This window comes from Nylanderia fulva, unplaced genomic scaffold, assembly GCF_048542155.1.
Source record: "Nylanderia fulva isolate GAGA-0341 unplaced genomic scaffold, ASM4854215v1 Scaffold10, whole genome shotgun sequence".
Classification (NCBI taxonomy): domain Eukaryota; kingdom Metazoa; phylum Arthropoda; class Insecta; order Hymenoptera; family Formicidae; genus Nylanderia; species Nylanderia fulva.
The window spans coordinates 3,632,948-3,646,152 of record NW_028189193.1 but is presented as its reverse complement, the minus strand read 5'-3'; the positions used below and the strand labels follow the sequence as shown (position 1 = coordinate 3,646,152).

The 13,205-nt window shown below is 26.8% G+C and overlaps 3 protein-coding genes and 1 long non-coding RNA gene across 7 annotated transcripts in view; 1 reads left to right on the top strand and 3 right to left on the bottom strand.

The window, feature by feature from the left end:
• LOC114931943 (uncharacterized) overlaps positions 1-13,205 on the top strand; it is an 89,157-nt gene that overhangs the window by 55,522 nt on the left and 20,430 nt on the right. For all 4 annotated transcript variants that reach the window (XM_085482756.1, XM_085482747.1, XM_085482752.1 and 1 more), the window contains 3 exons: positions 3,635-3,717; positions 9,883-9,965; positions 11,567-11,832. In XM_085482756.1, coding sequence (XP_085338882.1) covers positions 3,635-3,643 — 9 coding nt within the window. In that variant the 3' untranslated portion in view covers positions 3,644-3,717; positions 9,883-9,965; positions 11,567-11,832. The remainder of the gene's footprint in view (positions 1-3,634; positions 3,718-9,882; positions 9,966-11,566; positions 11,833-13,205) is intronic.
• Positions 52-1,044, bottom strand: LOC146725233 (uncharacterized). Its single transcript, XR_014924684.1, has 3 exons — positions 992-1,044; positions 309-385; positions 52-189 (listed from the first exon to the last, which is right to left on the bottom strand). It is a non-coding gene; the product is annotated as an uncharacterized LOC146725233 (long non-coding RNA).
• On the bottom strand, positions 2,217-6,759 carry LOC114931932 (vasoactive intestinal polypeptide receptor 2-like). Its single transcript, XM_029304087.2, has 10 exons — positions 6,648-6,759; positions 5,931-6,007; positions 5,154-5,515; positions 4,732-4,826; positions 4,469-4,634; positions 4,033-4,195; positions 3,776-3,912; positions 3,609-3,694; positions 3,295-3,436; positions 2,217-3,217 (listed from the first exon to the last, which is right to left on the bottom strand). The coding sequence occupies exons 2-10, from the start codon at positions 5,989-5,991 to the stop codon at positions 3,017-3,019; spliced, it is 1,413 nt and encodes a 470-aa protein (XP_029159920.2). The 5' UTR covers positions 5,992-6,007; positions 6,648-6,759; the 3' UTR covers positions 2,217-3,016.
• LOC114931931 (vasoactive intestinal polypeptide receptor 2-like) lies at positions 7,114-12,838 on the bottom strand. The gene is made up of 11 exons (XM_029304086.2): positions 12,786-12,838; positions 12,135-12,211; positions 11,402-11,721; positions 10,980-11,074; positions 10,717-10,882; positions 10,287-10,443; positions 10,026-10,162; positions 9,857-9,942; positions 9,543-9,684; positions 9,282-9,465; positions 7,114-7,337 (listed from the first exon to the last, which is right to left on the bottom strand). Exons 2-11 carry the CDS (start codon positions 12,193-12,195, stop codon positions 7,252-7,254), a joined length of 1,434 nt encoding a protein of 477 aa, XP_029159919.2. The 5' UTR covers positions 12,196-12,211; positions 12,786-12,838; the 3' UTR covers positions 7,114-7,251.

Here is a 13,205-nt window from a genome sequence, read left to right as displayed (position 1 = left end):
TATAGGTATATATAAAATATTGATACACTTATTTTATAAATATTCTCTTGTTGATGTTAATAATTATTATTTTATTACTCACAGAAAAACGCCACAATCGAATGAACTATTTATATAAAATTAATTATATATAATTTATATATTATTAGTTGTTTGTTATTTCTTTGTAATTAAATTTTAATTTCTTATCTGTAAAATTTAATGAAATTTTTTAAACTTTTAAGGTATTTACATATTCTTAGCTGTTAAACATGTATATGAAACTATATTTTATTAAGAATTTAAACAATATAGAGAATATTTTCTACCTTCTTCAAGAAGCTGCTTGCATCTGGGATCGGCGAAGAAATTCTTTTTAGCATAGTACATTCTAACGATTCTAACCCTAAAGAAGCGAAAAATTGACGTATTATTTGGACGTGTCTCTTTGATTTTGATAATATTCTTTTTTGTCATTCTATTCCAATCATGATACAGAAAACTAGAGTGATCTATTTAACGTTATTCCAAAAATATACATTGAATCAGCACTATATTATTATTTAAATTAAAAAATTAAGCAGTGTAGTAATGATATAATTAACAACACGCAATGCTATAACCATTTAGAAGATGAATAAGTACAATATTTAATACAATATCGAAAACAACAAATTCTTTAAAACATATCAAATCTTTTTTATTTCATTATTTTTTTCAATTTTGCATCTTTCCTATAACATGAAAAATTTTATTTGCTCATTACAAAGATTTTATATAAAATAATATTATATGAATTACTAAATAGACTAACAATAAATCATAAAAACAATTCTTGGGAAAATTTGTATAGATAATTTTGAATTATAATTATGTATAATCTTAATAAATAATAATATCATTCTTTAAACTATTAATTTTTTTATCATTATAGTTTATGCAATATATATCTCACTTTATCTCGTTTGCAATTTTATTTCATTTTTATCAGAATAATGTATTTGTTACTCACAATCACAGATACGCTTTCTTCAGGATGTGCATCCACGTGTGCACAAGATGGCGAATCTTTTGCGACTGTGACAAGAGAAACTACGCTTAAAAATCGATTGCGTTATACATATAAATACGTAAACACATACACATATATTTTCTATCTTTTCTGAGTTTACTTTTTGTAATGACGCGTGTGTAAACGAACTTGAGTAAATGAATAGAGAGCAAGTCAATTGTCTACTAAATAAAGTGATTGTAAACATAAGTGTAAATTTTAAATGTTTGCGATTATATTATAAAAGTTACAAATTTAGCATATAACTATGCTTTATTTGAAATGTTTACACGGTGGATACAAATTTTTCAAAACATATACCAATTTCCTCCAAACTAGCTCGTCTGTTTATTGAATCTGGATCGCGATTAGATCGACCTTGATTGTTAAACTCATTCGCGGCAATGAGATTGCTTCTGGCAATATCTCGAGCTCCTTAGCTTCGACGAGATGGTAGGAAGAAACAACGGCACATCCTTGTCGGAAAAAACCAGCAAAGTTTAATTCAGGAATTTAAGTGTAAAATTATTTGAAAATATAATCATCTTTCACTTCCTTGTTATATAATAATGTTTGGTATAATATCACACATTATTATTGTGATGGCTATTATTAAAAATTCCTTAATTAAGCATTTATTATTTATTTTTACATTAATAATAAAATCAACATAATAATTTAAAATTCGATTTTAATTAATTAAATAGTACATACAATTTAACAAAACATATATCAATTTACGTTCCATATAATTATAAAAATATAAAATGTTGTGAAGGACGAAAAATATGTACTTATGATAATTTAAAAATAAACTGAAGTAAACGCAGCTATATAATATGAAACGATGGCAGCACAAACAAGAGAAACACAATTGAACCTTATAATCGATATTACACTGAAAGAAAAGGAACTTACCAAGGGAACACATTATAGTCTTATCTTTATAAGATTAAACTTCCAAAGTTACGACTATTTTCATATGTTAATAAAAAACTATTTAAACTCACAAGGTAATAAGCATTCACGTCAGCGGACATTTACATAAATATTTTAATAATAATTTTAAGAAAATCTATATGATTTTGTGTTTTTCATAAAAATTATAATAAAAACACTTTTTAATTATATTTTTTGTAATACAAAAGGCTTTGTGATATTTTTTAATTAATAATTATATATCATATTGTTTAAGAAACATAGTATATTTCGTAAATACATATTTTATAATGCATTATAAAATATTTCAGCATTGAATTGTGTTCTTAACAACATACAGTACTTTTGTTTATATGGCGCAGCTCTTTTTAACATTTGCTCGATTTGCATTAATTATTTATGCGGACAATAAAGTAGCGATATGAGACGCTCTGTTCATATTGACGAATTCCTTCTCAAAACGCGAAATATAGTTTATTACAACTATTACAATTAACGTTTAATTAATATTTAATGACCGAATATTGTATCGTAATAATAGTTCTTTATCGAAATATATATTTGATCCGTATTAAATAATTTTTTCATTAATTGATATCATAGAAATTATGAAAAATTAAAAATCAATATAATTTGTTATAAAAATTAATTTCTAATTCTTAAAAAGTTTAGAAACAATAAAAGCTCGGCAAATTTATTCTCATTATTAACAATTTTAAGCATATGGAAATGACGAATAATTATCAAAATAAATTGTAATTTTTTCAAGAAGATTTATGTGACAGCTGTTGACAATGAAAAAGCTAATTTAACAATGAAAAACTAATTTGTCATTTTACAATAAAGAGAAGCGATAGACTTCGAGAATGTTCAGACAACATTGATGTATCGAATTAATATGCTTTTATTAAGAGTAGATTTTCTATTGTTATCTATATGACTTTTTCATTAATATCTTTATACTAGTAAACATTTTTTATAAGTAGATTATGTAAGTACTAAACACATACACTTTTATTCAACATCGCAATAGTTTATAAAATCTACTTAACATCTTTCGTTGAAAACTTCTTCATTACGGTGTGAAGTGGTACCATCATCACCTTCGATACTGTTTTCGTTTGATTCAAGTACGAATACAGTCAATAAATCGACCTTCTTCTTTGATCGTCGAGTCCTCCATGCTCGTAGCATTTCTTCTACGACTTCGCTGTTTAGCAGACAATACAGTAAAACCACGAGAGCACCCTAGGAAAGTAAATAGTGTGAGTGTCTGTAAAAATTAAAAAACAAGAAATAAATTTATTCGCATTTGCGATGAATACCTGATAGGACGTAAATAGCTGATCGCAAAAGAATAACCTGATGTTTTCGCCTTTGTAACCTTGATAGAAAGATAATACCAAGAAACAAGTATAGTGTATTCCAAAAAGTAGTATCACAACCATCGTCGCTTTTGCCCATGCTCTGCATTTAAAATAAACAAATATGTCCATAGTAACTATACCGCCGAAAAAATATGTTTTTTTATATTAAATATTATATGTGTATGTGTTTATGCATTAATAAATTATTACTGTAATTTTTTTTAGAGAGTAGTAATTAAAAAAGTTAATTAAAATAAATATATTATATTAACTTGTATTTCATCTTTTTCCATTGCAGATGCACTGATGTCTTCAGATTTACAAGCAGAACGATAGCGAGGAACAACAGGAAATTACACTAAAGGAGAAAAATGACATAAGGTAATTTTAAACATTTGTATAATTTAAATCGACATTGCGTAAAATACAATTAACATACCACAATTAATATGATGATTGATATATTTATAGCAAGGAATCTTATAGGGGTAATTTGCCAGATGGTAGCCCAACAGATATCGTAATTAAAATATTTCTGTGCTATGATCCATTTTGCTAGTACTAAGACGGGAAGCCCTATTCAACAAAATTAAATTTGAATAACATACAATATAATAGAATTTTAAAGATTTCGTAATCTTGAAAACTTATAAAATATTACAAGAAAATTGATATACTTTTGAAAATTTAACTCACCCCAGCCTAATTTGATATACTGACAATGAGTTATTTTACTCGTGTCGACATCTAGCGTTTTGAAAATTAATCTATATAGATACAACCCCTGCATCGAGATCCAGAAGTAACTTGCCACGTTGAAATATTGCCACAAACTTGTGAAAATCTTAGTGATCAACATCTGACAATATTGATTAATAAAACTTAGAATTATCAGTAATAGAGTTTGAGAAAAATAAAGACCCAATTAAAATAATTTAAAGTATCGTTTTTATACCGAGAGAAATATTTCGATGCAAATTCGTATGATTGATTAATATGATAATAACTAATTTTAGTTTATTAATATATAGAAAACTATTAAATAAAAATTATTTTTTTCTCGACTATATAATTAATTTTTAGAGAGATATTAATAATAAATTATATAATAATAATAATCAGTGTCCTTTACATTGCGTTCGTGAATAACAGCACTGTATTCGTTGACAAATATGACGTCCCAAGCCATTCCAAGTTCATCAATAAAAATCCAATCCTTTAAAATGGTCATCAATGTTTTCATCATAAAACACACAAATAGGTGCATGTTCAGTTTACTTCTGGGATTTCTGAGTTTCCTACGAGTTAACAATTAATAAGTAACGTAAACTTTCAACGAAGTTGAAAAGGTAATGATAATATGCGTGTATTTAAATAAAAAAAAGCCGTACTCACCCAAGCGAGCAAAAGACTATCATAGCAATAATAAGAGTAATTAACGAAATGACACATCCAATTTGCGATGCTATCCTAATATGTGGCGACCATTTCTATCAAAAGCATGTAACAGTGATAATAATCTGCGTTGAATAATTAAATAAATTTTATTTTAAATCCATTACTTTTTATTTTACGATTAGAGAAATGAAATAGCAATATTATTTGATATATATTTATGTTAACTTTATAATAATATACATAATGCAATTTTAATCTACCGTCATAATTAATCATATGCATGTGTCAATATATGTATAGTAAATATCATGAAATATATATTAAAATTCGTACTCATTAATTCGAAACATTATTAAATGATGGAACTAATAAGTAATAACACAGGTCAATAAAGACATAAAAAAGATAAAAAAGCTTACAAACAGGTTCCAATCTTCCGTCATTTCGTACCATTGCGTGTTATTCTCAGTACCGTTGATGATGTGACGTAATTCATTTAAATAACACAAATCGAAGTTCGTAGTTTGACGAACGACGAATTCGTTCGTGTCAACATCCCATTTTACGTCTTTCAGCAAACATTTCTTCATGGAAATCACAAGTGCTTTCAGATTCGCAATCATCAGATCGGTGTATTGCAAAATCGAAACAGGTGGACAGGGCAGGCTCGGAATTCCTGATACATCGGTTTGCGACGAGCAGAGTAGATCCTCATAGATCGGTGGACATCGATAAATATCCATTCCTTTGAATGAATATCCTTTGCCTTTTTTGATGCATTCTGCATGTGCATTTCGCCAAAATTATAGTTATTTTTCCAACGATTCTTATTGATGATACTTATCGAGATAAACCGATTCCGGCAGCTTCCGACATTATACATAATATATAGGTATATATAAAATATTGATACACTTATTTTATAAATATTCTCTTGTTGATGTTAATAATTATTATTTTATTACTCACAGAAAAACGCCACAATCGAATGAACTATTTATATAAAATTAATTATATATAATTAATATATTATTAATTATGTGTTATTTCTTTGTAATTGAATTTTAATTTCTTATCTGTAAGATTTAATGAAATTTTCTAAACTTTTAAGGTATTTACATATTTTTAGCTGTTAAACATGTATACGAAACTATATTTTATTAAGCAATTTAAACAATATAGAGAATATTTTCTACCTTCTTCAAGAAGCTGGTCGCATCTGGGATCGGAGAAGAAAGCCTTTTCAGCATAGTTCATTCTAACGATTTTAACCCTAAAGAAGCGAAAAATTGACGTATTATTGGGACGTGTCTCTTTGATTTTGATAAAATTCTTTTTTGTCATTCTATTCCAATCATGATACAGAAAACTAGAGTGATTTATTTATCGTTATTCCAAAAATATACATTGAATCAGCACTATATTATTATTTAAATTAAAAAATTAATCAGTGTAGTAATGATATAATTAACAACACGCAATGCTATAACCAATTAGAAGATGAATAAGTACAATATTTAATACAATATCGTAAACAACAAATTCTTTAAAACATATCAAATCTTCTTCATTTCATTATTATATTCAATTTTGCATCTTTTCTGTAATATAAAAAATTTTATTTGCTCATTACAAAGATTTTATGTAAACTAACATTATATGAATTACTAAATGGACAATAAGTCATAAAAACAATTTTGTTATTAATAAAATAAGTTTTATAGATTATTTTGAATTATAATTATGTATAATCTTAATAAATAATAATATCATTCTTTACTTTCTTCGCGATATTATGACAATAAACTATAAATCTTTTTATCATTATAATTTATGCAATATATATATATATCACTTCATCTCGTCTGCAATTTTGTTTTATTTTTATCGGAATAATTTTTTTTGCTACTCACGATGTAGTTTTGTTAGATACGCTTTCTTCAAGATGTACATATATCCACGTGCACGGGATTGCGAATCTTTGCGACTATGGCAAGAGAAACTACGATGAAAGTTCAATAGCTTTATATATATGGGTACGTATAAAGTCCTTTGCACAATTCCAGGCAACAGGCAATAAGAATAAGAAATAGAAAATATCAACCAATCGGAAAAGAAGATTGATATTATCTTCTGTTCCTATTGATGGATATTTTATATTTCTTATTCCTATTGCCTGTTGCCTGGGATTGTGCAAGGGCCTTAACACATGCACATGTATATTTTCCTCTGAATTTGCTTTTTGTAATGACGCATGTGGAAACGAACTTGAGTAAGTAAATAGAGAACGAGTCAATCGTGTACTGAATAAAGTCTGATTGTAAACATAAGTGAAAAATTTTAAATTTTTAATTGCAATTATATTGTAAAATTTACAAATTTAGCATTTAACTTGGCTTTATTTAAAATGTTCACACTGTAGATACAAATTTTTCAAAACATATACTAATTTGCTGCAAACTGGCTCGTTTGTTTATTGAATCTGGATCGCGATTAGATCGACCTTGATTGTTAAACTCATTCGCGGCAATGAGATTGCTTCTGGCAATATCTCGAGCTTCTTAGCTTCGACGAGATGATAGAAAGAAACAACGGCAACATCCCTGTCGGAAAAAGACCAGCAAAGTTTAATTCAGGAATTAAAGTGTAAAATTATTTAAAAATATAATTATTTTTCATTTCTTACTTATCCAAATATGTTTGGTATAATGTTACACATTATTATTATGATGGTTATTATTAAAAACTTGTCGATTAAGCAGTTAATATTTATTTTTACACTAATAATAAAATAGCATTAACACAATAATTTAAAATTTGATTTTAATTATAATAATTAAATGCTAATATTTAATTAATTAAATGCACATAATTAAAAAATTATACAAAGTAGTGGAGAACGAAAAATATGTATTTATGATAATTTAAAAATAGAATAAAATAAAAGAAGCTAAATATAATATGGAACAATCGCAGCACAAACAAAAGAAACACAATTGAACCTTATAATCGATATTATACTGAAAGAGGAGAAACTTACCAAGGGAACATATTATAGTCTTATCTTTATAAGATTAAACTTTCAAAGTTACGACTATTTCCATATGTTAATAAAAAAACTATTTAAACTTACAAGATAATAAACAGTCACGTCAGTGGACATTTACATAAATATTTTAATAATAATAAAAAAATATATATGATTTAGTGTTTCACATGAAAAATTATAAATAAAAACACTTTTTAATTATTTTCTGTAATACAAAAGGCTTTGTGATATTTTTAGTTAATAATTATATATCATATAATTTAGAAAACAGTATATTTCGTAAATACATATTTTATAATACATTATAAAATATTTCAGCATTGAATTGTGTTCTTAACAACATACAGTACTTTTGTTTATATAGCACAGCATTTTTATCATTTGCTCGATTTGCATTTATCATTTATTTGGACAATAAAGTAATGATATAAGGCGCTCTGTCCATATTGACGAATTTTTTCTCAAAGCGCGATAATAAAAATCGAAATATTATTTATTACAACTACTACAATTAACGTTTAATTAATTTTTAATGACAGAAAATTGTATCGTAGTAATAGTTCTATATCGAAGTATGTATTCCATACGGTATTAAATAATTTTTTCATTAATTGATTTCATAGAAACTATGAAAAACTTTAAATTAAAATTGTTTGTAGTAGAAATAAATTTAAATTTATTCTTGGAAATATTTAACAAGGCTCTGTAATATAAATATGAATATAAATTGAGAGTGTCAAACAGACAATAAGAGGCAATTCGCGGATGACAGTGCGTTATCCCAACAAAACTAATTTTTTTTTTTTTTTTTTTTTCGTTAGAATTTCCGGGAAGAGCAGTCGCCCGGCAATTGAAAGGTCTCGGATTCGATTCCCGATTCAGCGACTTTCGGATTTATATTTTTTTCTCGCATTTATTTCCTTTAGGGGGGAACAGCTAGGGGATGTATGGAATTAAATCTCTTGTAGAGAGATTATTCCAATTTAAATCTTGATCTTTGGGATAACGCACTGTCATCCGCGATTTGGCTCTTATTGCCTGTTTGACACTCTCAATTTATATTTATATTTATTCTTGAAAAGTTTAAAAACAATTAATAAGCTTGACAAATTAATTCTTATTATTAACAGTTTTAAGTCAATTGAATTGACGAATATTTATTAACCTAAATTTTAATTTTTTCAAAAGAATTTAAGTGATAGCTATTGACAATGAAAAAGTTAATTTGACATTTTACAAAAAAGAGAAGCGATAAACTTCGAGAATTTTGAGAGAACATTGATATATCGAACTTATATGCTTTTATTAAAAGTAAATTTTCGATTGTTTTTCTATATATGACTTTTTCATTAATATCTTTATACTAGTAAACATTTTTTATAAGTAGATTATGTAAATACTAAACATATACACTTTTATTCAACATTGCGATAGCTGATAGAATCTACTTAACATCTTTCGTTGACTTCTTCATTATAGTGTGAAGTACCATTATTACCTTCCGATCGATACTGCTTTCGGTTGATTTCATCCTTTAAATTGTTTGGTAATTCTCGATGGCCAAGTACGAATACATTCAATAAATCGACCTTCTTCTTTGATCGTCGAGTCCTCCATGCTCGTAGCATTTCCGCTACGACTTCGCTGTTTAGCAGACAATACAGTAAAGACACGAGAGCACCCTAAGAAAGTAAATAGTGTGAGTGTCTATAAAAATTAAAAAACAAGAAATAAATTTATTCGCATTTGCGATGAATACCTGATAGGACGTAAATAGCTGATCGCAAAAGAATAACCAGATATTTTTGCCTCTGACACCTTGAGAGAAAGATAATACCAAGAAGCAAGTATAGTGTATTCCAAAAAGTAGTATCACAACCATAGTCGCTTTTGCCCATGCTCTGCATTTAAAATAAACAAATATATCCATAGTAACTATACCGCCGAAAAAATATGTTTTTTTATATTAAATATTATATGTGTATGTGTTTACGCATTAATAAATTATTACTGTAATTTTTTTTAGAGAGTAGTAATTAAAAAAGTTAATCAAAATAAATATATTATACTAACTTGTATTTCATCTTTTTCCATTGCAGATGCACTGATGTCTTCAGATTTACAAGCAGAACGAAAGCGAGGAACAACATGAAATTATACTAAAGAAGAGAAATGACATAAGGTAATTTGAAATATTTATACACAATTTAAATCAACATTGCGTAAAATACAATAAACATACCACAATTAATACGATGATTGATATATTTATAACAAGGAATCCTATACGGGTAATTGGCCAAAGGGTAGCCCAACAGAAATTGTTTTTAACATTTGTCTGTACTATGATCCATATTGCTAGTACTAAGACGGGAAGCCCTATTCAACAAAATTAAATTTGAATAACATACAATATAATAGAATTTTAAAGATTTCGTAATCTTGAAAATTTATAAAATATTACAAGAAAACTGATATACTTTAACTTGAAAATTTATCTCACCCCAGCCTAATTTGATATACTGAATTATTTTACTCGTGTCGACATATAGTGTATTGAAAATTAGTTTATATAGATACAACCCCTGTATCGAGATCCAGAAGTAACTTGCCACGTTGAAATATTGCCACAAACTTGTGAAAATCTTAGTGATCACCATCTGACAATATTGATTAATAAATCTTAGAATTATCAGTAATAGAATTTGAGAAAAATAAAGACCCAATTAAAATAATTTAAAGTATCGCTTTTATACCGAGAGAAATATTTCGAAGCAAATTTGTATGATTGATTAATACGATAATAACTAATCTTAGTTTATAAATATATTGAAAACTATTAAATAAAAATTATTTTTTTCTCGACTATATAATTGATTTTTAGAGCGATATTAATAATAAATTATATAATAATAATAATCAGTGTCCTTTACATTGCGTTTGTGGATAACAGCACTGTATTCGTTGGCAAAGATGACGTCCCAAGCCATTCCAAGTTCATCAATAAAAATCCAATCCTTTAAAATGGTCATCAAAGTTTTCATCATAAAAGACACAAATAGGTGCATGTTCAGTTTTCTTCTGGGATTCCTGAGTTTCCTACGAGTTAGTAATTAATAGGTAACGTAAACTTTCAACGAAATTGAAAAGGTAATAATAATATGCGTGTAGTTAAATAAAAAAAAGCCGTACTCACCCAAGCGAGCACAAGACTATCATAGCAATAATAAGAGTAATTAACGAAATGACACATCCAATTTGCGATGCTATCCTAATATGTGGCGACCATTTCTATCAAAAGCATGTAACAGTGATAATAATCTGCGTTGAATAATTAAATAAATTTTATTTTAAATCCATTACTTTTTATTTTACGATTAGAGAAATGAAATAGAAATATTATGTGATATATATTTATGTTAACTTTATAATAATATACATAATACAATTTCAATTCTACCGTTATAATTAATTATATGCATGTGTCAATATATGTTCATTATCATAAAATATATATTAAAATTCGTACTCATTATAAGTTGAAACATCTTTAAATCGTGGAACTAATAAGTAAATAACACAGATCAATAAAGGCATAAAAAAGATAAAAAAACTTACAAGCAGGGACATATCCTCCATTATTTCGTACCATTGCGTACCATTATTCTCAGTACCGTCGATGATGTGACGTAATTCATTCAAATAACACAGATCGAAGTTCGTAGTTTCACAAACGACGTCGTTCAGCAAATATTTCTTGACGGTAATCATAATTGCTTTCAGATTCTCACTCATCAGATCGGTAAATTGCAAAATCGAGACAGGTGGACAGGGCAGGCTCGGAATTCCTGACACATCGGTTTGCGACGAGCAGAGTAGATTCTCATAGATCGGTGGACATCGATGAATATTCATTCCTTTGCCATTTTTGATGCATTCTGCATGTGCATTTCGGCAAAATTATAGTTATTTTTCCAACGATTCTTATTGATGATACTTATCGAGATAAGCCGATTCCGGCAGCTTCCGACATTATACATAATATATAGGTATATATAAAATATTGATACACTTATTTTATAAATATTCTCTTGTTGATGTTTATAATTATTATTTTATTAATCACAGAAAAACGCCACAATCGAATGAACTATTTATATAAAATTAAATATATAATTTATATATTATTAATTATTTGTTATTTCTTTGTAATTAAATTTTAATTTCTTATCTGTAAGATTTAATGAAATTTTTTAAACTTTTAAGGTATTGACATATTTTTAGCTGTTAAACATGTATATGAAACTATATTTTATTAAGCAATTTAAACAATATAGAGAATATCTTCTACCTTCTTCAAGAAGCTGCTTGCATCTGTGATCGGCGAAGATATCCTTTTTAGCATAGTTCATTCTAACGATTCTAACCCTAAAGAAGCGAAAAATTGACGTATTATTTGGACGTGTCTCTTTGATTTTGATAAAATTCTTTTTTGTCATTCTATTCTTATCATAATACAGAAAACTAGAGTAATCTATTTATCGTTATTCCAAAAATATACATTGAATCAGCACTATATTATTATTTAAATTAAAAAATTAATCTGTGTAGTAATGATATAATTAACAACACGCAATGCTATAACCAATTAGAAGATGAATAAGTACAATATTTAATACAATATCGTAAACAACAAATTCTTTAAAACGTATCAAATCTTTTTTATTTCATTTTATTAAATTTTATTTACTCATTACAAAGATTTTATATAAAATAATATTATATGAATTACTAAATAGACTTACGATAAGTCATAAAAACAATTCTTGGGAAAATTTGTATAGATAATTTTGAATTATAATTATGTATAATCTTAATAAATAATAATATCATTCTTTAAACTATTAATTTTTTATCATTATAGTTTATGCAATATATATCTAACTTTTTCTTGTTTACAATTTTATTTCATTTTTATCGGAATAATTTTTTTGTTACTCACAATCACAGGTACGCTTTCTTCAGGATGTGCATTCACGTGTGCACAAGATCGCGAATCTTTTGCGACTGTGACAAGAGAAACTACGCTGTAAAAATCGATTGCGTTATACATATAGATACGTATAACACATACACATCAATTTTCCATCTTTTCTGAGTTTACTTTTTGTAATGACACGTGTGTAAACGAACTTGAGTAAGTGCATAGAGAGCGAGTCAATTGTTTACTAAATAAGTGATTGTAAACATAAGTGAAAAATTTTAAATGTTTGCGATTATATTATAAAACTTACAAGTTTAGCATTTAACTATGTTTTATTTGAAATGTTTACACGGTGGATACAAATTTTTCAAAACATATACCAATTTCCTCCAAACTGGCTCGTCTGTTTATTGAATCTGGATCGCGATTAGATCGATC

Bases quoted from the DNA above. Each gene is read 5' to 3' on its own strand.
- LOC114931932 (XM_029304087.2), bottom strand. From the start codon at position 5,991: ATGAACTATGCTGAAAAGGCTTTCTTCTCCGATCCCAGATGCGACCAG. The intron at 3,437-3,608 runs GTTAATATAATA...TTTTAAATGCAG, and splicing joins TGGAAAAAGATGAAATACAA to AGCATGGGCAAAAGCGACGA. The intron at 3,218-3,294 runs GTATTCATCGCA...TTACTTTCCTAG, and splicing joins AGCTATTTACGTCCTATCAG to GGTGCTCTCGTGGTTTTACT.
- LOC114931931 (XM_029304086.2), bottom strand. From the start codon at position 12,195: ATGAACTATGCTAAAAAGGATATCTTCGCCGATCACAGATGCAAGCAG. The intron at 11,722-12,134 runs GTAGAAGATATT...ATGCACATGCAG, and splicing joins CAAGCAGCTTCTTGAAGAAG to AATGCATCAAAAATGGCAAA. The intron at 11,075-11,401 runs GTAAGTTTTTTT...TGCTTTTGATAG, and splicing joins TGGAGGATATGTCCCTGCTT to AAATGGTCGCCACATATTAG.